The 27858-nt window shown below is 46.2% G+C and overlaps 2 protein-coding genes across 4 annotated transcripts in view; one reads left to right on the top strand and one right to left on the bottom strand.

The window, feature by feature from the left end:
* Positions 1–377: 377 nt before the first annotated feature.
* On the bottom strand, positions 378–27428 carry LOC118507669 (galactokinase-like). 3 transcript variants are annotated; one of them, XM_036046455.1, is made up of 8 exons: positions 15430–15741; positions 14486–14669; positions 11944–12086; positions 7341–7511; positions 7156–7281; positions 2114–2295; positions 1852–1961; positions 378–757 (listed from the first exon to the last, which is right to left on the bottom strand). In XM_036046455.1, coding segments are annotated over exons 1-8 (1224 nt in total). In that variant the 5' UTR covers positions 15432–15741; the 3' UTR covers positions 378–451. The 3 variants fall into 3 exon arrangements, with proteins under 3 accessions (XP_035902348.1, XP_035902351.1, XP_035902349.1); XM_036046458.1 differs by lacking the exon at positions 15430–15741 and adding an exon at positions 27177–27428 and having other exon boundaries at positions 385–757; XM_036046456.1 differs by lacking the exon at positions 15430–15741 and adding an exon at positions 26933–27427 and having other exon boundaries at positions 385–757.
* Positions 22088–27858, top strand: part of LOC118507668 (extracellular serine/threonine protein CG31145) — a 50388-nt gene continuing 44617 nt past the window's right edge. The window contains exon 1 of the mRNA XM_036046452.1: positions 22088–22247. The gene's annotated coding sequence lies outside the window, so the exon portion shown is untranslated. The remainder of the gene's footprint in view (positions 22248–27858) is intronic.

Genomic DNA, 27858 nt, shown 5'->3' on the forward strand with positions numbered 1-27858 from the left:
GGAAGGAAAGAACAGAGAAAGAGAGAGACGCGAGAAGGAGAGAAGGAGAGAATGTGAGCAACGAATGGGATCGAAAGAAAAAGGAGCTAGGAAAATGCGAATAGTGCTAGAAAAAAACACAGGTGAGTATCAGGGGAGAACCATAATACATAAGCCCCCTCCACACACACACAAAAGCAGCCGGAGGTGAGAAAGCACCCAATACACTGGAAAACACAGTGCATGACGAAAGAAATGTTCAACTTGTTTTTGTAAAAAAAGAGAACGAATAAAATGGAACACAAAACCCAATCAAAACGCTCTTGCTTGCCTCGTATTATCTGTTTCTTTATCTGCGGAAAATTGGAAAGAACACAAGGAAAATCCACGCTCAAAGGTAATGTATAGTAAAATTTTAGCTTTTTATTAGCACAGAAAACCCCAATGTCGGTGGAAAATCCCCTTTAACGATCTACCGCATCGATTCGGCTAGCTCGAACGTTCGGGCCCCGTTGCCCGGTTGGGCCAGATAAAACTGGGCCCGATATTTGCCACCCGTTTTGCGCGAATAGATCGTGTCCATCTCCTTGACCACGTCGGCCAGCGCGGCACGTTCCACCAGCGTCACGGTACAGCCGCCGAATCCTCCGCCGGTCATGCGCGATCCGAGCACACCGCGGGCCGCGATCGTGGCCTCGACCAGCTGGTCCAGCTCGTAGCAGGACACGTCGAAGTCTTCGCTGAGCGATTTGTGCGATTCCGTCATCAGTTGGCCCATCTGGTGAGAGACGAACAGCGAGAGAGAAAAAAAAAGTTGTGTGAGACCGGGAAAACCGAAAAGATCCGAAAAAAAAAACGGCGATCGCGCGTCGAATCGCATCGATCGCAGCGCAGAAAACGGACTTTTGTAACAGGAGCGAAGAGCATGCAGCAGGTACCAGCTACCGTGATCGAGGAGGTACGAGATGGCGCGATCGTACGAAAGTGGGGAAGTGAGATGGCGTTAGTAGCAAGGTTGGAAACAGCTGTCTGTCTCGCTCTGACATGTGTGGTGTCAAGAAGCGAGAGCGAGTGAAACGATAGTCAGTCAAAAAGTTAACCCTTCAATGATCAAAGCCAATTTTTATTTTAGCAAGCTATAAAAATATGTATATTTATAGAAAACTAATTATCAAAATTAGTTTGCTATATAAATTTATATTAAGAGCAAAACAAAAATATAAAATATATTTTTATATTTTGCTAAAGATTTTTATCTAGCGTTCGTAATTATTTATTTTATTTTTAAAGATCAAAACCTTTGGCCGTCAGGCTGTCTTTTTGTATGTCTTTCCTAATTAAAAATCATGCTTAATTTTTTCTATAGTTGTATTAATTTTAAATAATTCTTTCTAAAAGATGGAGTGCCTAAAAATCATCAAGGCTTAGAAACAGTTGACTAGGTGATAATATTATTTTCAGAATGCTTTCTGGTTCAGTAAAATTTTAAATTTTGTTTAGTATTTTCGTAATAAAAATGCTTCTCTGCAAGAGAAGCTCGTTAATGTAATATATGTTTACTCCATTCAGCAGAAGTAACTCTACCGTCAATTATTCGGGGGCGTATAATCTACCAATTGTGCTGAATAAAAAGGCCCACACATGCTTCGAATTGCCTCCCATTTAACCGCTTAATTGTGTAACGGTTGTCACCCAGCTAACATTGCTACCTTGATGTTTCACAATTACCCAATAAATTGACACCTTCGCGTGCGATCAATTGATTCGTTTTGGCACAGCACAAAACCGCCCAGCGAACTGATATCACAGGCGGTGCTGAGCCGGGTTAATCGTTAACAGGTGCCAAATTAACATTTAACCAACACCGTTTACCTTAATGAAGTTCTTCGCCTTCAGTGCTTCAGCAGCCTGCTTCGTGCGTTCAATCTCCGTAATGACGTGCCGGGCTCGGCGCAACAACAGCTCGTTCGCCCCTTCCAGTGCTGCGATTCGTGCGACGATCAAATCGTTATGAAAAGGGGTAAATAGAAAACCCATCCGGTTGGCAGTGATTAAAACGTGGTGTGTGTGAGTTAATTATGGGAAAGCTGCTAGAGAGTTTCGAAAATTGTTTAACAATCTGGGGTTTACTTACCCTTTAAATGGTCGAGCGTTGCATCCCGGTAGCTTTCCAGTTCCATCAGCTCTAGCGCCTCCTGGCACTGCTTCCGTCTTACCGGGTATTCGCTCGAGGACAGTTCATGCTTTACGTTAGAGTTGCAGATCAGGATGGCCAGGTGAGGTGCATCGAACGGAATCGGTTCCGTTTCGAGGTTGCTGCGGACACAAACACATAAACAATAGCATCGATATGTATTAATGACATTGACATTAAAAAATGTATACTGCATTTAACCTTAAGTTAAATTTTTAACTTTAACTTCATTGTCTTTTAAATTTATTTCTCAGCTTCTAACACCGTTAATGGCGTTGCTATTCTTTAAATAAATATTTTACCGAGGAAAAGTTCAGCTAGCCTTACTTCGAATATGTATGTAAAAAATCTTTTTTATTTATTTTATGTACAATATTTTAATATAAGTTTTGGCTTCATTTTATCGAAATAGTAGACAAAATTAGTCAATAATAAAATTAACAAAACATGATAATTGAAATGAAGCAACATTTTCCAGGCTCTCGTAACTCGATGGAGGCGCCCAGTACATTGTAAATAAAAATTTAAATTTTATTTAACCAGACATTTGTGTACGTTATTTCAAAATATTCTATTCACTTTACTTTAATTTAGAAAAAATAAAAAATTGAAACACTCCAAGTGATTCCAGATTAATTCTTTTACGGGAGATATTCCACTGATTGCACCCTCCAACAGTTACCCGTCGCAGTAAGCAATGCTGCTGAATCAATGTACTACATGTGTCTGTGTGTGTCTGCAGAGCACTTTTCTCTCAACGTTAAGGATAGCTCGAAGAATCTACAAGCCTCAAGTTACAATTATTGCCTTTCGCTCGATCGTCAAAGATGCTACGAATGAAAGGCAGCTGCATTCACCCGACATATCCCAGGCGAACACACACACACACACACAGAACACAACACAATCCCCCGGCCATCATTCCTGGGATCCGAGTGTGAGTGAGTGCGAGTTGAAACAGTTTTATAATCACATCGAGTTGATCTTCTCTTTCTCTCTCCCTCTAACCCATCACCTTGTGGGCTTGTGGTTAATGGGGCAGCACTGCCTTTAGACAAAAACCATTTTCCAGCACCTGTTTTGAACGATTCCAGTACCAGAAAGTACATAAGTTGCTGCAAAGGCCCGAGCTGCCGGGAGTTTAGTTTGCAGCTAGAAAGAGCTTACACTCACACACACACGCACGTACACTCGGCAAGATACGACCATGTAATCGCGTCAAGCTTGCGGACGATTCTGCAGGTGTTTCCCGTACCCGGTTGGTTTGATGTGGTAAATTTTAAAAGCGCCTTAATTTACACCTTAGTGGCAGTTGAGCTGGCAGTCAATTTAACACTTAGTGACTGCCGGTGCAGCCCAGCCTTTATTTGGAATGGGGATTGTTCGGTGCTTCGGGGCAGATTTGAAACACTTATAACGGGGACAGGGGTGATAGAAAACTGAGCTTGAACTGCAATTAATATCGTGCTCTGGTTTTTGCAGTAATCGGAATTCAATATCAAATTTTCTTTACTCGCTTTTAATAATTCTACAATATCTATCTTAAATTTATAGCCTTTCCCATCTTAAGGAAGTAGGATTTTAGTAAAACCTGGAGTTAAAGTAGAATATTAGGAGTGTACAATGAGACTAAGGGTCCAGATATTCATATGAATATTATTAAATAGATTTAGCAAAAAAATCACAGAGTCGCCCTGACGATTATTTTTTAAATTGCAGGTATTCCTCTTCTTATGTGGCTCTACGAGCTCTTGACTTGCCATTTCTGAATGATTTTACTCCCAGCTGGATAGTCAGTCCCGCGTACGGGAAGGCCATCTAGATGGGATTTGAACCCTGGTCCCACAGTCAGCCCCCTGCTCAGCAAAGATCGGCGCCGTTAAAGCCTTGTACACTTCGACAAACATAAATAAAGCCATAATGCTGGTCTAGATATCATAGGTTTAATATTTTCTTAGACAAAGATCGAGAAGGTCTTCAGGTTTTTCAAGCGACACCATATTTATCACCCGTCCTAGAGTTATTTGCCTACATTCAGAATCCCTCACTGAAACTAAATTGGCATGCAATACAGCCCAGCAAAGCTCAACACGGCATCCGGTGCCCGTGGAAAAAGGGATTCACATTCTCCTGACCTGTACTGTGCGCTGTGCGCCTTGTAATTTGCTTTGCCATTTTGCTGAAATGATGCACTTTCTGGCCGCTCAAATGTCAAGCTCGAGCAGCATCGAGCAGCAGGTTCGGATAATATGGTCAGCTGGTATTCGCATCACGCAACTGATTAGAGGCAGCGCCAGCGCCAGTGGTGGACTCGCAACTGTTGTGCAACGGCCGTTTTGCTGGCCGGCTTGGCAAGTACAAAGTAAATGCTGCATACCTCTTACCCTGATGGCATGTTTCATATTTCCGCTTCCGCATGTTAACACGCATGTTGACCCTTTTAGATTTCCTCCGTCACACACCCCGGACGGCGGGTGCATATCGTGCGCAATGGTTTTCCGGTGCATTCGATCCATTTCCGATCCTTGAACAATGGTGGTGGTAGTAGAAGCTGCAGCAGCACCAAGCGTGGCGTAATGAATGTCTTCCTGTGTATTCCGCCCCACTTATGTCTGGTGTTTGTTGCCGATGGCATTTCGGTTGCGATGGTACAGCCCAAAGTTTTGCAACGATGACTCGCTCTCTCTCTTTGTCTCTCTCTCTCTGCCCGTTAAGTCCGACACCTTTAGGTGCAACAGTGCACCGGAAGAAAGATAAGACCCGGTTTGACAAATTGTGTCTTGACATGTCGGATTTTCTGCCTTCTGCGCCCGTTCACCCGGGACGGATAAGTAAACAAAGGCGCACACAGGATTTCCGGTACGGTAGCCGATTGCGATGGATAACATGCATTGTATAATGCACTTAAAGGATACAGGGACATCGTGACAGGGCTATGGCATGTCTCGCATTAATTGCAAGCAAAGAAGGAACAAACTCATCAGAAGCGAAATATTGGGGCGCAGAATTGTTGTTTAATGTTTGCTGCCTTATAATATTACACGAATTGTAATTAAAAGAGTCCGCTAGCTTCCAGACTTCAGTAAGGCAGAAGGAAAATGAAGTCTAATCCCGCTCCAAGTGCATCAATCCCAGCAAGCGTTCTCAAGAACATCATCATCCATGCAAACCCTCGCCATAGCAACGGGCTTCATCGCATCGCACAACCGGCGGTAGAGTAAGGATTAGCCGTTTGGACACTACTTCTGTCCCTGTACCACGATCCGGGATTTTATTTTAACCAATTTTCCCGGTATTCAACGAACCAAATCGTTCGAAACGTATCCCGCCGTAGCATTGTCCGGTTAGTTGAATGCCCTCGGCCCTGGTAAAGGGTGTGCCACCGGAAGCGATATCGAAACACTCGTCGGAACAGTTTCGAGAACTCGGTAGAGTGGAAATTCTTCGAACACGCACACTCACACACACACACACACACACACACACACATCTGCGAATATATTAGCCAAGAATTAAGCCCTCGCTCCCCGGTTGGCTACCACTCTTGGATACTGGTCGAGAGTGGTCAGATGAAGGCGAATCTCTACTCCATAAAGCAAGCTCGTCCCTCACGGTCAGCAAGGAGAGGATTAGAGACGGATGGCTGTCCGGGGGATTCATTTGTGCACCTTAATTAAAGAGATATGCATCCGGGTAAAGCGCAACCCGTCACCTGTGTCCCTTCCCTCCATGTTTGTTGCTCTAAGGACACGTACACGTCGATATGTTTCCGTCCCTTACCGACCATCAGTCACCTTTTTTGGTGACTCCAAAGCATTACGTCAAGTGACGCTTCCCCCCCTTATCGTCGCCCCAGAAACCCGGTAAGCCGTTGCGAAAGGATTAAACTCACCCAAGCCATTCACTCGAGTTGGGTAGCTCGGATGGCTCGCCTGGACCGTGTCACACTGAGGATAATGCTTTAAAATCACAAAACCCCCGGTTCCTGACGTTGGCAACACGTGTTGCTTGCCCTTTTTTCGTCAGCCGAATGGAAGCATTATTGGCGTAGCAAATCGTACCAGCCAATGGAGGTCCGGGTGCCGGTGCATTGCCAGTCGGGTTAAGATGCCGCTGCAGTTGGGGTTTTTGAGTGGCATTAAATAATCCTTCGATGAATGAAATCATGGTACCGGGTGGGTAGCAGATAAAGTGGCCACCCATTTTTTTTTGGAAAAGAGGAAATACAAGGTAAACATGTTTATAAAATGCTCAATGCACAAAACTCTTGGTACTGTTGACACAGTTGGTAGTCAACCAATAACAGCTAACAGAAGAAGATTAAACCTTGCATGTTGGCAAAAATGGACACTGTTTTGGAAATGTTTTCTTGAATATTTATAAATTACTTCTAAGGAGTCTTCTTTCTTTCTTCTCCTAACGACCTCCTAGGTCATGCCTGCCATTTTTGGCTTACTAGACTTATGTTACCGCATAGTTGGATGGTCCGGTCCAGATGAGTGGCGGAACGGTCCAGATGAGACTTGAACCCCGGTCCTGCCGTATGATGATCGGCGCCACTGTCCAATCTATCAGCCCGATGGTAGCCCCATGGATTATTATTATAAAGTGTTCAAAAGTGGTGTCTTGCTGGGTACTTCCTACTCGCGGAATTTTTATTGCCCATGAAACTAGACTAGCTAAAGCACAAGACTGCCCGTTGGACAAACCGAACTGACTAAACACTTGAGAACAATTTGAAAGAACGATCAACTCTACAGCTCGACACAAAATGTGCCAAAAAAACGCTGATAAGTGTCCATCACTCGCAATCCACCAAGGACCTGTGAAGGATCTGGGAGCGGATTGACTCACCAGGGTAACCCTCTAGCCACATGAGGTCGAAAGTTATTTTTGAACAGACAGAAAGTATCTCATAGTCCTGAACGAATGCATAAATACCCAATCAAGTATCAAGCACTTTTATGCCGAATTATACTCACCGACAATCGATCAACAGTGCATGATCGGCACGTCCCTCGATCGCAATCAGCTGGTCCATAATGCCGCACGGCACGTTGGCAAACGTATGCTCCGCCCTCTGACACATCTTGGCTCCTTCGGCCGCACTGGGACAAAAAAAAAATCCTTGAAAATGACACTCTTACCACATACCAAACCCACTTACCTTGGGACCTTCTTCAGGGTGAGCTCCTCCAGGAACGTTAGCGTGGCCACCTCGAGGGCAGCCGAGCTGGAAAGACCGCTGCCCACGGGAACGTTCGTGTGAATAACCGCATTGAAGCCTGGCACCGGTTGGCGGAAATGAAACATCACACCCTTGACGTAGTTAAGCCATCTGGAAACAACGAAAAGGAAGCGAGTAATATAGATCGGCCGTTTCCTTACACTTGCGTGATTTCATTAGTAAAAAGCGTGTGAAGAGAGGCGCAACACATTTTGTAACTAATTATTACAACCGACAATCGCAGAACTGATCGTAATACGAGCGACGCTCGCGGGCAACTATCAGTTGAAACTTTAATTAAATTGACCAAAGTTTTGGCTAATCAGCACAACGGCAGTACCGGCAGCCAAAATTCACCTCTCGACAGCTCGATTTCAATTACATGCCGAAATTAGCTTTCGGGCCCGCGCCATCCTTTGTTCCGGTTCTCCGGGGAACCGTGCTTTTGATCTGCTGTCCCGGTTGTTTGTGCTTGTGAAATATGATCGTAGCGTGAACAACATTGTTACAACATCCCGATACATTTCCGTGTTCCCGGGGAGGGTTTTTCTCTCTCTCTCGCTCTCTCGCGCGCCCTCGGCTGTACAGGGTGTATCGTTAAACAATCATGAATCGGCATGCTCCACCCGGCCACACATCGGCATGTTGGAGCCTTAAAACCCGGCCACACCAGTACAACAGCTACAAAGCAACAGCAGCAAATCATCGCACGGCGATGATTGCAATTATAATGATTACGTTTGCAAAAATGTTTCATTTCGCTCTGGTGGACGTGTTGCGTGCGCCGGCCAGTGCCGAAACATTGATTACATAGGGCGTGAACATTGAACAATGGGTGCGGGTCATCCCCGGTAAGGGGGATGCTACAGGTTGAAGTTTGCTAATTATAAATGCAATTAACTCGATTCGCTCAAATGAGTTTCAATTTGGGATGGGAGGCGTGTGGGAAGCGAAACCCCGGCCAGAACCGGGACAGGGTAGCTTATGGCGAAGGATAAACAAGAAGGGGTTTTCCAATTTGGAATGGGATGTAAGGATGGAAAACAGATCTCATAATGCATTAAATTATGAGCATTTCAATACAAAACCAAAAAAAACGTGCAACCGGTAGCTCAACGTGACTTTTACTTGGCAGGCAATTAGTTGCTTAAGACTGAAATGGATTTATGGTTAACGAATGCTACCGCGCCTTTGAGGCTTTCGATAATTGATTCAAATGTTTGAAATTCTGATCGGTAAATGGAATATTCTGCAGTATAAAAGGGCAAGACCTTAAAAATATTTGATTAACGACACAAAGTATTACAGTTCCTCATGGCTGACATGTTAAGACCTAGAGGACCCTTGAGGACTCTGTTTCTTCAGTCTAACCTTGTTAAGTAAACCACAAAAATTGCATACGGTTATCAAGAATCCAACATTGATAAACCTACAAACAAATTTGATAGTATAATGTGCATAAGGGCAGAAGACATACACGACAGGTCCGGGGATCAACTCCTTTCTGGACCGCTTCGCCGTACGAAGGGCTGACTACTTTGGGGTCTGTGGGTGAAAACCAAGTCACAGAGTGCTAGAAGATGGTAGGCCGAGACCTTTAAAGATTGTAGTGCCAATTAAGAGAACGAGATTTTCTTTCATATGAGGTGAGATGCATATGGGAAATAAAGTAATCGAAGCGTCCGATCTTCAAACCATGCTTGATCGACACACCCGATCGTATCCCCTAATTTAATGTAACTGATAACTGGAAGCATTTTGAGTTAGTTTTGCTAGACCGATCAGTAGAGTTAACTATTAAACTACTTAAAACACTATTCGTTCAAATCTCATCAAACCCCACAATACAATTAAATTAGCACAACGTTTTCAAAACCAAACGAAACCCGCAACGATCACCCGGTCTCATCTGCTAAGTCCTCACATCCAAGCACATCAGTCACCAATTCAATAGCCTTCCAATGCGCTCCACCCCTGGGCAAGGGGTTTAAATCATTTGCCTCACTAGAAGGCGTTCTCATCCAGGCGGGCGAGCGGATGTATCCAGTGGCTTAATCGCAGATAATCACCCATCGGCGAATGCGTATCCCAGGCGAATCCCCGAGTAATCCACCCCCAGAGTGGCGGATATGTGTGCACGTGTACGCCCGTTGTGTGCTGTCTAACCAAGGGCCACCAGAATGCTTCGTCCAATGATGCTGATACTCCTGGCGATGATGATAATGATCGCACGACCTGTGACGAACTGTATCTTTTCTGTGCCTATTTGTCTGCGCGCGTGTGTGTGTGTGAGCGAGCAGGAGTATGCTTAATTTTTCCTCGCGTACCGCACGTGTTTCTTGCCCTCCTTCTCGTGTCCCACACCGCCTAGTGGCCGGGTGAAATAATTCTCGGTTAATTTGACAACAAACGGTTCCAACGGTTGCAACGGTTGCTGGGTGAGGCTCGTACACACACAGCAGCTACTCCCTCAGAGCTACCGAGTTTTCCAAACCGTGCCGTGGTTTCGGGAGAATTCGCCCGAACCCCTTAATCAAATTTTATCTTCCAGCACTGCGGGCACAACCCCTGAACGACACATGTTTTCGCCAACCTTTCCCACGCAGTGCACCACGCGGTGCACTTTTCGCTGCAGATGAGTTCGGGTTGGGTGCTGGTTTATTTTTCTTCCACAAACACATGCCATTAAGGTCACCCCACGAGGGCCAAATGGGGGAACGAGAGTTTTGCAGAGAGTGAAGAGAAAAAAAACCCGCTTCGGTCCCCATTTTTCCGAAAATCCTTTTTACTTTTTCTCAGAAATAAAACACGGCCACCGATGCGATGTCATTCTCGCTGTGGTGAAAGTGTGGGAAATTAATCAATTTTCTCCTGCCGTTGGTGTTGCTGGCAGGGAAAACATTTGCTAAAACCCACATGCCAAGCCCAAACCGTGTTACGCGAGCTTACCCCAAGCCGAGCAACCAAATCCCCGCCTTTCCAGAGGTGTTGCTCCTGTTTTGAAACGAACCTGCAAGAGGGGAAAACAAGCACAATCCACTTTTAGCTTTTCAGGGCTTTTCCATTGGAAAATGTGCGAAATAAAGAGAGAGAGAGAGAGAGAGAAGGAGAGCGAGTGAAAAGATAGAAAGAAGCGTACCCTCCACAGCATAAATAAAACCCTCCCTCATCGAAAAATATAAGGACACACTCGGGACAGTTGAGCCGGACGATGTGAGCCGATTAGTTTCAGTCTTCCAGGAAGGCTTTTTGCTCCGATCCAAAAGCACCACCAACAACACCACCATCACCATGGGGGGGGACAAAAAATGAGAAAGAAAACCCAACGATCCCACGGGGAACATGCACGACAGCGCGTTTCTTCGGTCGAACGTGGCCATCCAACGGATGGCCATGCGATACACACGGGTAGCGCGCCGCCAAAAGTTTGCATGAATTATGTACACGTTTGCACATTCATTATGCGCGCGAATTTTCCGCGAGTTTTGATGTCGTATTATTTAATTTAAATACATGAATATGAAAATGAACGCGCCATTTTCTTTTCCGCTGCGCTTCCGCATGCGGCGATGGTGGGAAGAGGGAGGAGGAAATGGCTGGTGGGAGGGCACATACACACAAACACAACATGCGAGCGATGTTGCACCGTGTGCCTATGAAAAATGGCCAACCCGGGGCCAGCACAGTGGGCTGCACATGGATTTAAAACTTTATTTTAAAATATATTTTTCAACTTTAACTTCCAGCTTATCAGGCGTAATAATTTTGTTTCAGTTTGTATTAATGCCGAGCAGCTTAAAATTTGCATATCAACTTATTGCCTTTACTTCAATTGTCTTAAAGAGTGTTAAAACGTCTCTATTCTCCTCTAAAACAGCATGGGAAAATGTGACGTTTTCCTTCACGGAACTTGCCAACCCAATAATGACCGCATATTGATGTGAATTACGCACACTGTGCCCCACGGATCAATTCTCAGAAATAGCGTTCCCGATGCCGAAATAGTGCGAGGTGTAAAAACACACGAACAACAACCTGCCCCACTCGCCTACTGACTGCTGCTCTGATCCGCGGAACCTACGCAAGCTCGTACGCCGTTCCTCCCAGTGTTCGAAAAGAACGCCGAACAAGGATCGGCTTTCGCAGCGCAGCTCAGCATCCCCTTCGCTGGTGGATCGTGATGGAAGGGGGTGTGGGTGTGGGTTCTGTTTGTATATGTTCGAGATCGCGGTCGCTTGCTGCAGTGCGGAATTTCACGCAGCGTACATGTACCGGCAACTGGTAGTCCTGTTTGCTCTGCCCTCTCGCTCTCGCTCTCGATTGGCTCTATATGTTTTGCTATCATTTCCCAATTGCAAAAACCCACCTGCGCCACGATGGCGCTCGGTCACCGTCCCGCTTAAGGACGGCGTGCAAATGCAAATTATGCGTGCGCGAGCCCGCAATCCTGAAAACGATGTCTAATTAATTAACTAGCGATGGCCCCGAATGTATGCAAGGGGGATGGAAACGGGAGGAGGAGAGTGGACAGTTTGTGCCTTACTTGGGCGATCCTTTCGCGATGGTGCTGCTGTCGAATTGGGCGCGCTTCGTGCCCTCCTTGATGCTGTCGGAGCAGGTAACGACGTCGCAGGTCGTGGCGGTTCCGTTACGCCGTCCAACAATCACCGTGCCCAGCTGGAGCGCCTGTACGGATGTTGAGGTTTTGTCCCGGATGATGAAGCGAGGGCAACGCAGCAGGCAAGAAGAAATTAATGGGAGTAAACAATTAGTTCGGTTGTTGACTGGACCGACACTCGTGGCGTTCACCGGTCGCAGTGACTTCTCGCTGCGAGATTAGTGTGTTATGCTGTGAGAGTGTGTTGCTGTACGAATCACTTTAAAGGTAGAGAAGGGCTGTTTACATTTCTAATAGGTTTTTTGAAACTAAATTAATTTAATTCACAATTTAAAATCATTCTAAAGGTAGTAAAACAGTTAAAAACCTCTTGGGTTTGTTATTTCGAACATACCGATGCGTGCATATTGCATAGCTTTAGGCGCAATAACATTAACTTGATTTATGATCTTCCATAGATTCTGGGAGGTCATTGGTGACTTTTTTTAAACTTAAAATTATGAAAAAAAATGACAGCACCAGATATCTAATCCCTCCCGGAACATTTCCTCTCGTACTCTCGACTGACCTTCCACCTACGGGTCAAAACTAACTCAAAGAAGTCAGCAATGACGTTCCACAAGCGCTTGTGAAGAAGAGGAACCTCACAAAACTGACAGTAAATTACCACATCTTGAGCTAAGCCTATCAAATAAACGCATCCTTTAGTTTAGTGCCTCTTACTACCCATCACTCTGAACAACGAGCGCCAATAATAATCTTATCTAAATACTAAAACCCATCAGTTTATAGTGCCTTGCCGACTTGCACAAATTTGCCCTCCTTCCAGGAAGTATCAATAACCCTGCCTGATGCTGATGATTCTTGCTGAGTGGCTAATAAACACTCGATCGATTAAACAAACGCACCAGCAAGGATTCGCCCATAAGCACCCTGTATCTTGCACCACACACACTCTGGACGAATCGGATTATAGCGTTCTATGCTTGTAAGTGGTAAGCCACCCACCACCGATGAGCGGGAAAGCTTTTCCATCTGCCAGAAGGATACATCGGAGTTCGTCAAAGAAACTTTTATCTTGAACCCTGCTCGTAACTCCTTGATCATCGCAGTGCCACAAGATCGGGCCTACCATCAATGCAAAACGTACGACGTAATTCAAGCTAATTTTCCTATCATTATTTTGTGCCCTTTTTACGTGGAGCGTGTGTGAGATTGAGATTCAATTCCGTAGCTTTTCAGCAACAGGTGAGCGGAACAAGTGATGTTTTTATGGCAAACTCTTTGCTTCCCCGCCTGTACTAAGGGTTTTCCATGCTCCATCTCACCATACATCCCGATAGCTCACCTGCCATCGTGTAGGCCGCCGGTGATAAAAATGCCAACAAATGTTATTCTTTCATCAGCGAGCCGGCGTATAGTGCTCGGCGGGAGATAAATGCGACCACATGCTGATAAGGCGCTTCCAGGCGGTTTGGGGGGATTGGGTTGATAAATCGATTCTCAATGGGAGTGGAGTGTGTTAATAGCACCTTCGGCTATGATCGAAGCTTGCAAGCTGTTCCGTTTACGGCACATGTTTGGGGGGGTGGGCGACCCCACTCATATGGTTTATTACTACTGTCTATTCAATTTCCATTTGTTGTCTTTTTTTCTCACGGCCGACTTTTGTTTTATGAGCCTCGGGGAGGTAAAGTGCTTCGTTGTTGACATAATTTACCCTCTCTTGGAGCCCTTTTTGTGGCCTCCGGTATTGGTTTGTTGTAAAATTTATTAGGCTGCGGTGTAATGGTTTGCAGCAATTGAAAGAAAATCTATTAACGGAGCTTATATTACTTCCGGTGCAGTTAAAACAAAACAGTTCTGTATGGGACTCGGTCGTACATCGAATGGAGATTGCAAAACCCTCACCAGCATCCCAATCAAAGGCAAAAACCCCATTGCCTCTACCTTTTATCGTGAGCTAATTGCCTCCGCCGAAAACTGATTGATACCAATTAATGTTGAATCACGAGCCTACGCTGAACCTGATTCCCAAATGCAAATAAATATACCACAGAAAAACCAATTCCACCCACTCAGCTCCAGCTCGGGAACTTTGATTCCAGCTGGCACGAATGACACATGCTGAACGTTATACTCAGAATGGGAGATGAAGCACTCGTAGCATGCTGCTGTGTGACAGAGCGTCCTGTTGCATTCAAGCCCCGGCACCAAACTCATCAACGCGTGTCGCAAACGAAACGATTTTGGACGTAGCAGGCTGGGACTCTCGATGATCAGCACGAATGGAACAAGGGTTTTTCTAATGTTTTACATGCTACCCCTCCCATTGCTGCCCGTGCTTGCATGTTGCCCGCCGGAGGCCAGAGGTGGATTTGAATACTGATACTTTGCTCCTCCTCCCCCCTCCCCTCGGGGGAGCATACCGGGAATTTCACTCACACACACATACACACACACTTACCATCGGTAGGACGAACCCGTCGTTGTAGTCGATGTGCTCGCCGATCAGGTTGACCCGGCCCGGGGCACAGGTGGCCAGGTCCGGCTCGGCTCCGAACGTGTTGCGGAATGTTTCGATTGATGTTTTAACAACCTCATCAAAACTAATTACTCTCGACAGCATCTCGATGTCCTCTTCAGAATTCCTGCGAAATAAATGGATGGCAGGTTACACACATGCAGGTTAAAAGTGCGGCACTGTCAATGCGCGGAAACTCTCGGAAACTCTAACAGCTCCGAGCTGTACTAATGACTTGTGGGAGCAAATCGAGGGTCCAGGGTTAATTTGAGCCAGCAGTCGGAAACGCGTTCGGGTCGTTGCACAAATTATTTATAAGTTAGTGTTGCAGTGCAGTGCAATCGAGTGAAATTATAAAACATTTCCATTCCGAACGTTCAATTCTAAGCCCCTCTAATTAACAGCAGCAAAAAAAAAAAGAAGAAAGTCTATCCAGAAAGCATTTCGAAAACGAAACAACAGAACATCAAACAAATCAATACAGAACGGGAAAAAGAGAACAAAACAAGTATCTAAAAATCGTTTCCAGAGTAGAAATAAACACAACACAATCTCAATCAAGGCAAGTAAACAACCCAACAAAATTCCCTTTTTTCTGTTGCTTCTTTCTGACCCTTTTGTTGTCCTTACGCGCTCATAAAAAATATGATTGGAAAATGGGTTGAAAGGCTCGCAATAATAAACATCGCAGTTCTAACAGCCTCCAGCAGCAGTTAATTAATGTTTTCAATACGCACTTCGCGTTTGTAATGTTTGTTATAGCAATACGCACTGTGACAGCTGTTCGAGAGCGTTTTGTTAGAAAGAGAGAGAGAGCGAAAGACCAACACTTTTCAATCCACTAAGCAGTCCCTAGGTAGTAGCAAATTAACACCTCGACCACGCACATTGTACTTAGCTTAGCTCCAGTTGCACCTCGCTCGTTCAGTCTGTTGCCGATATTCAACACTAGCACACGGAAAACGCTCGGCACACACAAAAAAAATAACCACACCGCGGTGGCGTTCCACGTTTGGTTAGCAGATATCAACTGACGGTAGTAACGCACGCCAATCGACCGAGATCCGTCGGTCGATGTGAAGAAATGTACACATCCAGCATGTATTGCTGCAGCTCAATTATGGCTCCACACTGACACGTACCATCACCAACACCATACGGTGGTGGTACCATACGATTAGTGCTAAAACCACCACCACTGCTGTACGGTTCGGTTTGCCGAATTAAGCTGAGATAACACGCGGACCACGAACACACTCATACGGCATCAACAACGAACGTTATTGTGTGTCATCGCTGGAGATGGCCGGAGCGCACTACTTTGCGTAAAACGCAACTGATAGCAGTGCGTACCAGAATACCGGTGGCCGCTAGCGCGCCGGCATAACGCTGGTGTTGGGTTACATTAACCTTGCGCTATCAAATTACTTGTCAAGTGGTCGATTGATTGCCGAAGGAATGTATGCTGCCGAAGGGTATCATAAGATAGGGTGCTATTTTCAAATATGCCTTAACCATGTATTGATTAGTGGGATTTTACAATGTTATTGAAGGGACCATATGTCGTTGAAGGGTTAGTACAACTCTCTACACGATAAATCTCTAGTATTACAACATTATTCTTTTTTAACAGTAGGGGATAATCAAAGCAAGTGTCATCGATGCACGAACATAACGCAAACTGGTCACAGCAGGCTGTGCTTTGCTTTGGGTGAGCGCCTAAATGTAGGCAATTAGCATTACACCTTGCCGCTTACGCTCGAACCGGTAAAGTCAGTGTAACGCATTTAAAATAAAAGACAAGACGAGAACGGTTGATTTAGTTTTTTGGATTTAATCAATCAAAGCTTATGAATTTTTAAGTTTCTCACGAAGTTTTAATAAAATTTGAATCCGGTTTCATTATAAAATAAAATATTTATATCATTTTAACCATAAATATTGCTTTAATTAGTTGTATTTTTTATATTTCCACTTTAATTATTCAGTTACACTAAATAAAACAGCTTACGCTTCTAATTAAACTCTAGGGCTCTCTAACCCAACACTCTCTAACCATCACATTTTGTTTAAAACTCAACTTAATGAAGACCGAAATTCCGATCCAATCAAACCTTACCCCAACCTTTATTTCGCTCCCGTTTTTCCTCAATCCAGCAGGACTGTCAGCCGGAAAATCGATTTTTGAAAATTTCGATAATTGGTAACCATGGTTTCGTCCTTCGTGTTTTCCCGAGCACAGATAGAATTTCAATAACATCCATACAGCTTATTCCCAGCCCCATAGAACATACCGAAACATCCTCACCGTCTGTCTGTCAAATGATTTTGCCTCGGCAATCGTTCAGGATAGAAAACAAAAATTTCCCTCACATTACCGTAAACAGTCGAGCCCCGGGCCACTCTACCCCCCTTCCAGCTGTAGAGGATCTCCCAAACTCCCGGAGGATAGATAAAAAACAGTAAGTCCCAATAATGGATGGAATCCCTCGATTTGCCCTGTCCCGGAACACGGGTTTCGGGTTGGTACCAATTATTCGCATATTTAGTGTCTAATTTGTGAACCGTTCGGTTCGGTTGAGCGGAGGAAATCAAACGGAAGCATACAACGAGCCAACGGAAAAGGAAAAGCACGCGGCACGGACAGTGGATTGCAAACATTTCATCAAAAGCGAACCGTACCAACTGTTGCCCACGAAACGATTCCTTCTCAATCGCAGAGCGCGGAAAATAACGATCGGAATCCTATTAGAGGCGGGCTTCCCGGCAAGCACGAGTTCCGCGGGTCCACGCGGTCCGTTACTGTCACCGTACGGCATGGACACACTCCCCGGGTTCGTGTAACCGTTTCGCACAAATATTCAATCACCGGGCACCATCTTCAATCTGGCGGAACCGCGGGGTGATGAGTCGGTGAATCAGAAATAGAAATATTGTGCGACGACAAAGGACACACTTTCACACGGGCGGCGGGTTATTTCTTTTCCCTTCCGTTTTTGTTTTTTCGTTCGTTCGAAAGGGAAAAAAAAACAGGCGGGAGACTAGTGAACGAAAAATACTAATCCTCGATTCGTGGACCCGTAACCCCGAGCTTCTCGCCTGCGTACGTACCGGTCGTAAATCCTGTAATTTATATTCAATTTCATTTTCCACAATTTCGGACAGCAGGCGCCCACCAGCCATGCCTGCGCAGTGTGGATGTGTAGCTTTCACTTCCCTTTTTTTGTTTCGCGTCTGCTTGATTGTGGGAAGCGTTTTTTTTGGTTGGTTGCTATTGCTCATCCTACGCCCTTTTCCGTGCACTTACAGCGTGAGCGGACTTCTCGAGGTCACGACCAGCTTTGGCGACCAATTTTCGGTGCGTATTTGGCATAAAAATGATTTATTTATTTTCCATGGCAGCTAGCCTGAAGAACGCGGCCGAACGAGGATGACACGCCGGGATCGGCTCCCTTCCCGTTTGGACTTTATTCAAATGGGGTGTCCTTTTGGAGGGGGGGAGTCTTTTCGGCATGCGTCGTCGCCCGGGTGATGGGTACCGTTCGTTGGTAATAGCGGAAAATATTTCCACCGAAATACCAATGTCAGTGAGCTTCCAGCGACTACGATAACGCAAAGTAGGGACAAATATTCGGTGGAATTGGTTTGACGCTACTTCAAACGCCAAGAGCTCTCTAGCGGACGGAACCGGCTTGACATTTAAATCTGTTCGCAGTGTTTCCAGTTGCGATATGAGCCGGATGCAGGCGGAGACGATCTACCTGAAACCTGTCAAAACATTACACCAAATTCAGTGCGCGTACGATCGAAAGCTTAATTTCCGCTCGCTATATAACACAGCGAAGCCCTTTTTCAGCGAGTTTAAAAATACGACACTCTGAGAAGGTGCTTGTTGAGTTTGCCAAAAAACACACACAGAACCAAACCCATTCCCTGCCACCGCGTATTTATACAGCGACCGCCGTTGCTTACCTATTCTGGTTCTGGTTTCTGGTACTGTTTTACTAGCATCTCTTTATCTAATCTCTTCTGCATCATCTCATTACGCGCACCCTTCCAGGAAACGTATTGGGCCATATTTGCACGCTGCCATCTCGGGGCTGCCTTCCAGCCGTCCCAGACGTTGTTTGTCTTTCGGGGGTGGGTTTGTTTGGCCTGCTGCTCTACGTGTACAGCTCCCGCAAACAACGTGGCCCACGAGGGTGGTGGGTGAGATTTACGTTTGTAGATTTGGAAACATAGCCTCGTGATGGTTGTGAATCTTCTTGGCCTTGCAGCCTGGTCCGGTGTCTGTGGCGCTAATCACAACACATACTTCTCGGAAGATCCCGTCCATTAGACTCAAGTCAAGAGACTCATTAGTCAAGATGACAAAAACAATCGATGGAGAAGAACTCACCAGAAGTTTTTGAGGTAAGAAATAAAAAAATAGGTACCTGCTCTCTGTGAACTCTTCACAGCATCCAGTACCTGAGCGATGAACTCTGTAAAACACCTCTACCCGGTTCGATCCTGAGTGACTCCATTGCTACTGCTAGCAAATACCGGAAGCGATGCCAATTGAACCCAAAACTCGTGACCGAGTCCGTGTCATAAGTCGGCCAAAAGTTGGCAGCCTCCCATCGACTACCGTTCGAACGGTATGCGAACGGTTCGGCCGCACGACGAAAGCGAAACCGGAACACCGAACGACCTCTGGAGCGTACCGATTGATCCTTGGCGCGCGGTGAAGTTCAATACCGACGTTTCGTTCCAGCACGGTGGTAGAAGTGCATGTCCAGCACGGTCTGCGCTAGCTCGTACACGGAACAGGTTAGACCAGTAGTGTGCGCTAGTAAGGCATGCACACATCACGCCGCCCTACCTACGAGCAATCCGGTGTGCCGGTGACGCGATGCTATACCGGCCCCGAGTAGCCAAGTAGAAGGGGGGGTGGATAAAAAGCTCAACCAGACCACACCCTTTCCCTGTGGTCAAGACACGCGAGTGGGTACGCGAGATTCCAAACCAGCAGTAGCGCAGCTAAGGAAACCAACCCTCAAGGGCACTCGGTACGTGTCGGTACCGGTTCTACTAACCGGTGGCTGTGGTATGTGTGCGTGGTGGACAACCCCTTAAACTGCACTATTTGCAACAAACGCTCCACGCCCTCCACCTCTAGCTGTCTAGCCTGGCCCTGTGACCGGGTTTTCCATGCGTAACGTCAAAACACTAGCGTCCCCACTCGCGCTGAGTCCCGCGTAGCCGATCGACCATACACGGTCGCTTAGTTTTCGCACGTGCCCGCACATGACCAGAAGATGACGATGGTGCGATAATGCATCGCGCTTCGCACGGATCGCGTATCAAGTTTTTGTCCAGCGTACCGGCAACGCTAGCTTCTAGTAGACCTGTCACCGGAATCGGTGTTGACGTTTAGCCCGGCTGACCTGTCAACGGGTGATTGTTTACTTTTCCCGTTTCGTGCGACCTTACGACTAACCTCTGCCGAGATGTGGAGTTTTTCTCGCGGCTGTTGTAATAATATTTAGCAAAAAAGAATCTGCTTCATCTCCCATACCGATCGATTGGGCGATAGCACGCAGATGGACGGTTTTCCAACGGTGGAGCATCGCAAGGTTAAGTGAGTACATTGTTACCCATCGAGCTACACTACTTCCGTGAGATTGCGATATCAAGCGTTTTTTTTTTACCCTCGCCGTGGACAGCAACCTGTTGCTTGTTGCAACAATCAATTGATTGCACTTAATTCGGCATGCAATGGCACGAATCATGGACCATCGGAACACCGACCGTTTATCGATTTGCTGGTAGACGTCACCGGAATACGAAGCAGGTGATTCTAATGCTAAAACGATGCATTAAAAGGGGTTTCGTGATCGCTGTCGCTAGCTGGCAACGATCAGTTATTAACCTCACAAGGGCATTTGCGAGCAGCTTGCTCTTGTTGACAGTGCTGATCGGGCTGTGGCAAGAAATTGTTCGAATTTTAAACCATACAAGCTCATCAATATTTAAGATCTACGTACTCTGGCCGGTTAGAATTATGCATCGAACGATGCCAAACAAATGCAGCTGTAATTGGCAATTAAAATTGACCAGCTTCAGCGCCATTTAAAACGAGTCAGCTTGAGAGTGGAAGTGTTGAAAACCCGGGGTCAATTTTACTATCTTTAAAGATTCGCACCCGGTCCCGGTCGATTCGCAACAAACACTAACAAGCGCACTGCACGCATCAGTGCCCTGAGTCCGACGACGGTGGCCATTGGACGTCGTGGCCGCAGGCGACCTGTACGGCCATCGCGTTAGCCTGCCCAGGCCGGTGCTCTCGTAACGGCTTCCTTAATTAATTTACGGCCACCAAATAAATCTTCACTTCACTTTGCGAGAGCTCATCTTTTTCGCTCGCGCGACCCCACTCCGAACTGCAACGGCGCCTTATCTTGGCGATCGCTCGTCTTTTGTTCGTTTGGGGCGGGTGAAATTCGGGGAGGATTAAACGTTGCAACTTCGTGCCCTGCTTGCTTCAGCCGGTTCGGGGCGGGAATGATTTCGTGCCATCATCACACAGACGCGCGTGCTCGAAAGGGGGTGCGGGATCCCAACACCCCACAGCAACAACGCACCATATTGTTACACAAATGCACCTCTGCATTCAGAGCCAGATCAAATGACATAAAGGTGCAGAGAGATGTGAGTGAATGGCGCTTGAGAGCGATGCAAGAGCGAAATAGCTAGCCACAGATCAGATGCAACAGATGCCACCGGGCGAGTATTGGTACGCGAATGGTGGTGCGTGAATGTTTGCGTCAATTCGTCACGTTCCGTGCGATCGTGAGGAAACGGTGGCCGCGATCAACCTCAACCCAGTGTTTGACCGAGCGGACGGGCGGGACAGGTCTCGTTATCCATTTTGACGGTAGCCGTTCGATTGCGTTTCGATTAGTGAGCGAGTGACAGTTGATGGCGTTAGGTGGTGCAAAGTCACGGTTAAGCAGCTGATTGAGCAGCTTTCCCTTATCACAGTGCTCAAGTTCGCAGGCAACACCCCGCAGCGTCAAGTGTCGATCCAATCTCGTCCAAAGTTTGCCCGCCTCGTGTTGTGTGCGTTTCGTGTGAAACAAATGCGGCCCTCGCGTAAGGTAAACTGTGAGAAGAGCCATTTCTACACGTGCTGCAAACTCCCACCCGGCCGCTAGCACCGTTCTCGGAACGCCTGCTTGGAAAAGCTATTGCTCCAAGCGTTCCCTACGGCGGTGGCGAGAAAATCTACGAAACGGCAACGCAACTTCGCTATGCTGGGAGATTTCTTAATTGAAATCTTTGCACCCGGAAAGCGCATCATTCTTCGGCCAGCGTAAGAGGTGTTGAGCTTAAGCATTCATTACATCCCTTCAGCGGCGCACCATCTGCCGTGGCCTCGCGGGATCGATCGCAATCTACAACGCGCCACGCAGCACTGGAGCGCCCACCCGAATGGATGGAAACTTGGCACGCCAGCCAACCATACCGGCATAGGGGGGGCAGCAGGGGTGGTGAAATTCTAGCTAAATCGTGTTGAAAGCTGCCGCTGATAATTACTGAAGAGTGGTGCGATAGAAGCTTAACTTTTTGCAACCGTGAGTCGTTTCCCAACGACAACCTTTCATCGTTAAACCCAGCAGGCCGAACGCACGGATCCGGAGCCTTCCTGCTTCCTGCACAGGTGAGTGTGGACTTCAATGGCCGATTCCCAACCCCCCCCCCCCCACCCCCCATTTCGGCATGGGGAACGATAGTCCGGGCTTAGGTTTGTAGTGGCGCGGCCACACCAAAGAACCGATGCAGGTGAAACAAACATCCGTTAGAAGTATTTAAAGCCTGGCGACGGTCCGTCAAGTATTTTCAAACCCCCGGCACAGCAAATTACGACACCGCAATGCACGCGTTGTACACGCGAGGAGCGTGTAAATTATTTTCTTACCGTTTTGTTTTTAGAATTTACACAACCACTAATCTTTCGCCGGGAAATGGTGGCTGGGTGCCTTGGTTTGGTTCGTGGTTGTTTTTTTGTTTTTTTGCTCAGTGCGGCATCTTGACCCGGCGTTAGTGCACTGTGCGATGCAGATGCACTGCAATATGCATATGAGGGTGTGTATGCATGTGAGTCAGCGTGATTGCAATTACTCTACGCTAATGATACGTTTTTTTTGTTGGTGTTTACCACACCATAATTGTGATCGTTAAGCGTCAAACGTGTACAGGAACATTCGATCATGTTTACTGTGTGGGTTGAGCCTGAACTAACTGACGCTAAGATTCCTCTTTATTCAAATAACGGGTGTAAAATATGTATGCTAAAATTTGTAAACATTTTATTTACAGCTACTTCTATCGAAACCAATTTAAAAGTATATTTGTTTTGATCGTGTAAAGCTATTTCGGTTCGATGCTCCGAATTAAAAGTCTACTACAACCTCGGTCTTGGCCTGCCATTTCTGACTTTCTTTGACTTACTTTGATTCATAGTGAAGTAGTCAGCCCTGCGTACGGGGAGAGGTGATGTGGATGGGATTAAAATCCCGGTCCTGCCGTGTGAAGGCCAGCGCCGTTGTCGCCTCAACCACCGATCCATCCTCCTCCTTATAAGATCTGAATTGCTTGGCTGACAGTCCAGCATGCGACATCGACCGGAACAAGTCGTAGTTCAATGCAAAACATCCGGAGAATACAACGGTTGTGTCTAAGCATCCCATTTTAAAGTCTTCTGGTATATTTCTACCAGTTATGTAGCTAGTTGGTGAAGTTCACAACGAATAACACCGGTCTAATCCTATCAGATACTGAGCAAAACATTTGAGCAAAGGCTCTTTAGCCGTGGAAATGAATTTGTAGTAAATGTCCCGTGGCGGTGACGTAGTAAAGGAATCCCTTCCGATTGTACCACTCGTGTAATGTCAGTGGTGGGTCAAGACATCGTGGCTTCAGTTCAAGGGGAATCCGTTTTCCATCCATTTACGTCAATCCTAACAAAAGTAACCTTGAAGATATTGCTTCCTTCGAGAACATTATTGTCATCGGGAAAATCAACGATTCACAAGCGTCGGATCCACTCTCGAAACCTTGTTTTACTAAGAGCAGCATCTCCGTAAACATTAAATAGTTCTTGACGGCATCCGAAGCCATAATTTATGTGTGGACCTCATAGTATCGGTGTGTTAAATTTTTACCAAGTATTTTCCTCATTTTATTTTGTTAATCAAATGTGAATCAACCATCATTATTGATTCCCACGTTGCGTTCTTTGCTGACGTCACTCTTTTTTTTTTACCTGACTCTATACTCTTTAGCATAAGCTTACCGACCATACTACCTGGATCTAATTCCAAAGACTCCTCTTCATAATCGTACCACCGTTTAGCAGTCCCACCCAGGCAATGCGTTAGAAGAAGGAGAAGCAAAAAAAAAACACACTCAAACACAACAGAACATCACGTGGTAAACGAAGGAGGTATAGTGAAACACCCACCTGAATCACGATGGTGGCCCACACGATCAAAACATACAATCAGCGTGAATTAGCTCTATTGCTATTATTAATCCATTAGGAGCATGGGAGTCACGGCGATCATCTTTGGCGCACCTGAGAGCCCTTCCCGCGGAAGTAGCATCTTTTGTACGCTTGCGAAAGTACGCAAGTGTGTGCCATGTATGCCGGCCGTGGTAGCAGTAATTTAATAGCACCTTGCCGACTGGCTGACCCGCTAGCAGCTCGCTTTTTTTTTTGTTGATTGTCAATAGATATCAATTAGCTGACGTTTAGTGGGATACAAAAATTTGCCAATCGCGCTCACATAGTTGGCACGAAGGTTGGGTTTAGCTGCTGTAGCATTTCTGTTGCTTTAGTTTGTATTCACACAAACAGGTAACATCGATAAACCCATTAGGGCTGATAATCGATCGGTACTGGAAGGACCGGCCGCGAACGCAGAGAGGCAACAAATTTAGCTTCGTTTGTTTCTCGACAGCCAGTTGAGAGTATAATCCATTAGCGTCCCATTCTCTGATTGAATTCAAACACACCCGTCCGGCGCGGACGGTGGCTGAATAAGAAAAGCTTCCAGCTTACCAAGCATCGCGCGTTGGGCGTTGAGGTATAATTACTACAAATCACTCGTAACTAGCTAGACAAGCGGCCGCCATTTGCGAAGTATTGTTTCAATTGAAAAGAACGATTAGGGAAGAAATCAAAATCCGCTTGATTGCATACTTCAGAAGGAAAGCTTGATCGGGGTTGCTTCCGTACATGAAGAATCTTGTGGGATGTAGTAAACCTTGATCTTTCCCTTTTGTGAGAAATTCTATGCACTAACGTTCGTCCATTTAATTGTTGTCTCTAATTATTTAAAAATTAATCTCATGTCCATGCCGTCCTTTGCCCGCGACACCATCAAATTCTACCACCAGACAGCGTAAATCTCTTCTGATCTCGCGTCTGCGCCAGCATAGACCATCCAGAATACCGCGTTCTTTAACGTGCTTTCCGACTCAATTAGCTGCATGAACAGCGTGCAACTAGCAAAGTATCGTGTACCGGTGGGCACACTTAATTAGTGTCTTGTTGTAATTATGATTTAATTCCAGCCGGCGGACACGACGACGAGTTACCCGCCTAAAAGAAATGGAACACGGGTAACACACACTGAGCCAGCGATAATGATGTCTGGAGAATGCACTCGTTCGTCCGCCGTTCGCCTTGATGTGATTTGGCCTCAGAGTGATACTTTCTGTAGTTGGGTTTAAAAACATTGAAGAAAGGGCGGCGTTTCTGGCGTCAATTGTCATACGCGCACATTTAATCCTTTCATCATATTTTACAGCGCTCCTTTTTTTCGCTGATGATGACTTTCGTATATTTCGCCGCGCTAAATACCCGAGTGGTTGTGAATATTCATGGTAATAAATAAAGATAGAGCGAACCAGAACATTCAGCTAGGGCCGTGTCGCCAAACTTTTATAAGCCAACAAAACAAAAACCAACCAAACAGAAACAGAAAAAATGCTGATAGAACTGTGCACGATGAACAGTCATCAGGAAAAAAGGAAGAAAGAAGCTCTTGACGAAGAATAATTAAATGCTACAAAACCCTTTTCATCATCGCCGTCCCTATTGCCGTCCCAATTTGTAACAAGCAGTTTGCAGTTTCTGCAGCCAGCGCAACCGTGTGCACACAGCGCAATAGTTGGGAGTCACGGTCGCGGAAGATGGTTGGGTGCTTTTGGGGTGTCCTTTTTTTTTGTTGAAGTTTTTCACTCTTGCTATCCCACCGTCCAGCAGCAAAGTGGAACTGCTCTGGGAGGACGGTTGTTGCTGAGTGATTTCAATTTTAGCCAGTCGGTAAATAATTCATTTGCATCTGCTTTGTTTTCTGTTTGTCTCCGGGCCGAACTTGAAAGTTGGTGGTGCATTTTCCCTTCCTTTGCCTTATTTTTAATTCACCGCGCGGAGAGATGTTCTTGCTCCTGCGAGATGGTTGAAAAAATTGTCACGGATGTAACGCGGAAGCTGATGCTGGGCGAGATAAAAGTTTGTCTTGAGTGTGTTGCCCAAGAACAGAATTACTTACACGCAAAACAATGTAAAAAAAAGCGGAATTACCCATTCTACCGGGGAAAAAACACATCCCAAAGCGCCGTTAAAGATTTCTTTTTTTCTTTCGCTGTGGTTGTTATTGCTGCCCGATTTTGAATAGCTTCAATCAAATCGTAAAAAGTACGACTCCTTAGAAAGCCAAACCAAACAGCTTCCTGGGGTGTAGTAAATCATCGAGCAACACAATCCGATGGTGATTGCATTCCGTTCTTTTTTCCCTCCCGAAAGCCCTGGCCCGTTACCGTACCGTACGAAGGAAAATAAAACTCGGTCAATCGCGCTACCATCTACCCTCGGTGAAGGGGTCTTCGTGCACCCCGTTAGATTCGATTCTAACGAAAATCGTTCATACGAACGTTATAATCTGCAAGTCCGTGTGTTCCGCTCACGTTAGCAGCAGCGGGGGGCATCAACATATTACTGGCTACGGACCGAGTGGAGAAAGTCGAAGCGAGAACATCCTCCACATCCGCCATAAGCCTGCCGGACGTGGTCGCAGAAGAAAGCCCACGCCGTCAAGGCATTCTGTCACACCTGGCTGACTACTGCGGTTGTTTGCGTGCGTTTAGATTGTACGGTTCCCCCACTTTGGGGAATCGAAGCATTGTGTGTGAGGCGGGGGGGGGAAGATGCTTGTTTTATTGCTGAGCGTCAATCAAACCGCGAATTACGGAACAGTGAAAGGGTCATGGTGTAGAACCGTTTTAGGAGAAGCAAACAAGGTTTGTGAGGATAAGGCATACGAAGATAAGACTCACCTTCAAATGGCAAATAAGAAGCGAAAGCGATTCAATCACTTTTCTCTGCGATTAGCAGTTAACCTCTGAAGTCTTGAAGTTATCACTATAGACACAACAGCAGTATGCACTCAGAACTCATCCACTGACAGGTCTTCAATTTAACTGATCTCTACCCAAAGTATCTACCCTGGTTTTATCCACAATTACGCCTGGTATAGTAAACAATCACTCAGCTTCACTCCAGGAACATCAAAATGCTCACCAACTTCGTACAGCAACTACTGGACCGTTGCACGGACGCAAGTGAACTGATTACTGTGCCGGCGTCAGCCTTCCGTACTGATGTCACACCCCGTCAAGGGTATCAGGAAAAGGTCCAGTCCCAAGGCTCGCTCATCGCAGCAAGCCTTGGCTAACAGAAGGAACGGCACGAGCACCACAAAAACAAAACTACACCCAACACAGAGAAAAACTGGCTGATATAATACGAAAGCGAACGAATGTAAAACAAACGATCGACCCCGCACACGATTGCCCATCGATTGGCCATCGAGGCGCTTGTGTGACCCCTTCGAGCACCCCCGGTACTCGATCCTCTTATCAGAACCTTCTTAGGCTGTCGCATGCTGCGCCAGGGGCATGTTTGTTCGAGTGGTGCCGAATCGAGGGCACAAAGTTATCAGTTATACGATTCTCCGGGACCTGAACATCCACCAAGGTATAAGCTGCCATATAGCTCCCAGCGTTCTATAAGTGGACCCGATCGTTTTTTTCTTCTTCAAAATGAAAACTAATTGGTAGATTTGTTCGATTAGCTGCCCGCCAAAAACGGCAACACACGAACGCGGATGATAGGAATCTTGTTGTTTGGTCAATAAATACTGATCCATGGGCCGATTACGGCACATGGGTCGTTCTAGCTGAATCGCCGGGCTTAGCATGAA

Source organism: Anopheles stephensi, chromosome 2 (assembly GCF_013141755.1).
Source record: "Anopheles stephensi strain Indian chromosome 2, UCI_ANSTEP_V1.0, whole genome shotgun sequence".
In the NCBI taxonomy this organism is placed as follows: domain Eukaryota; kingdom Metazoa; phylum Arthropoda; class Insecta; order Diptera; family Culicidae; genus Anopheles; species Anopheles stephensi.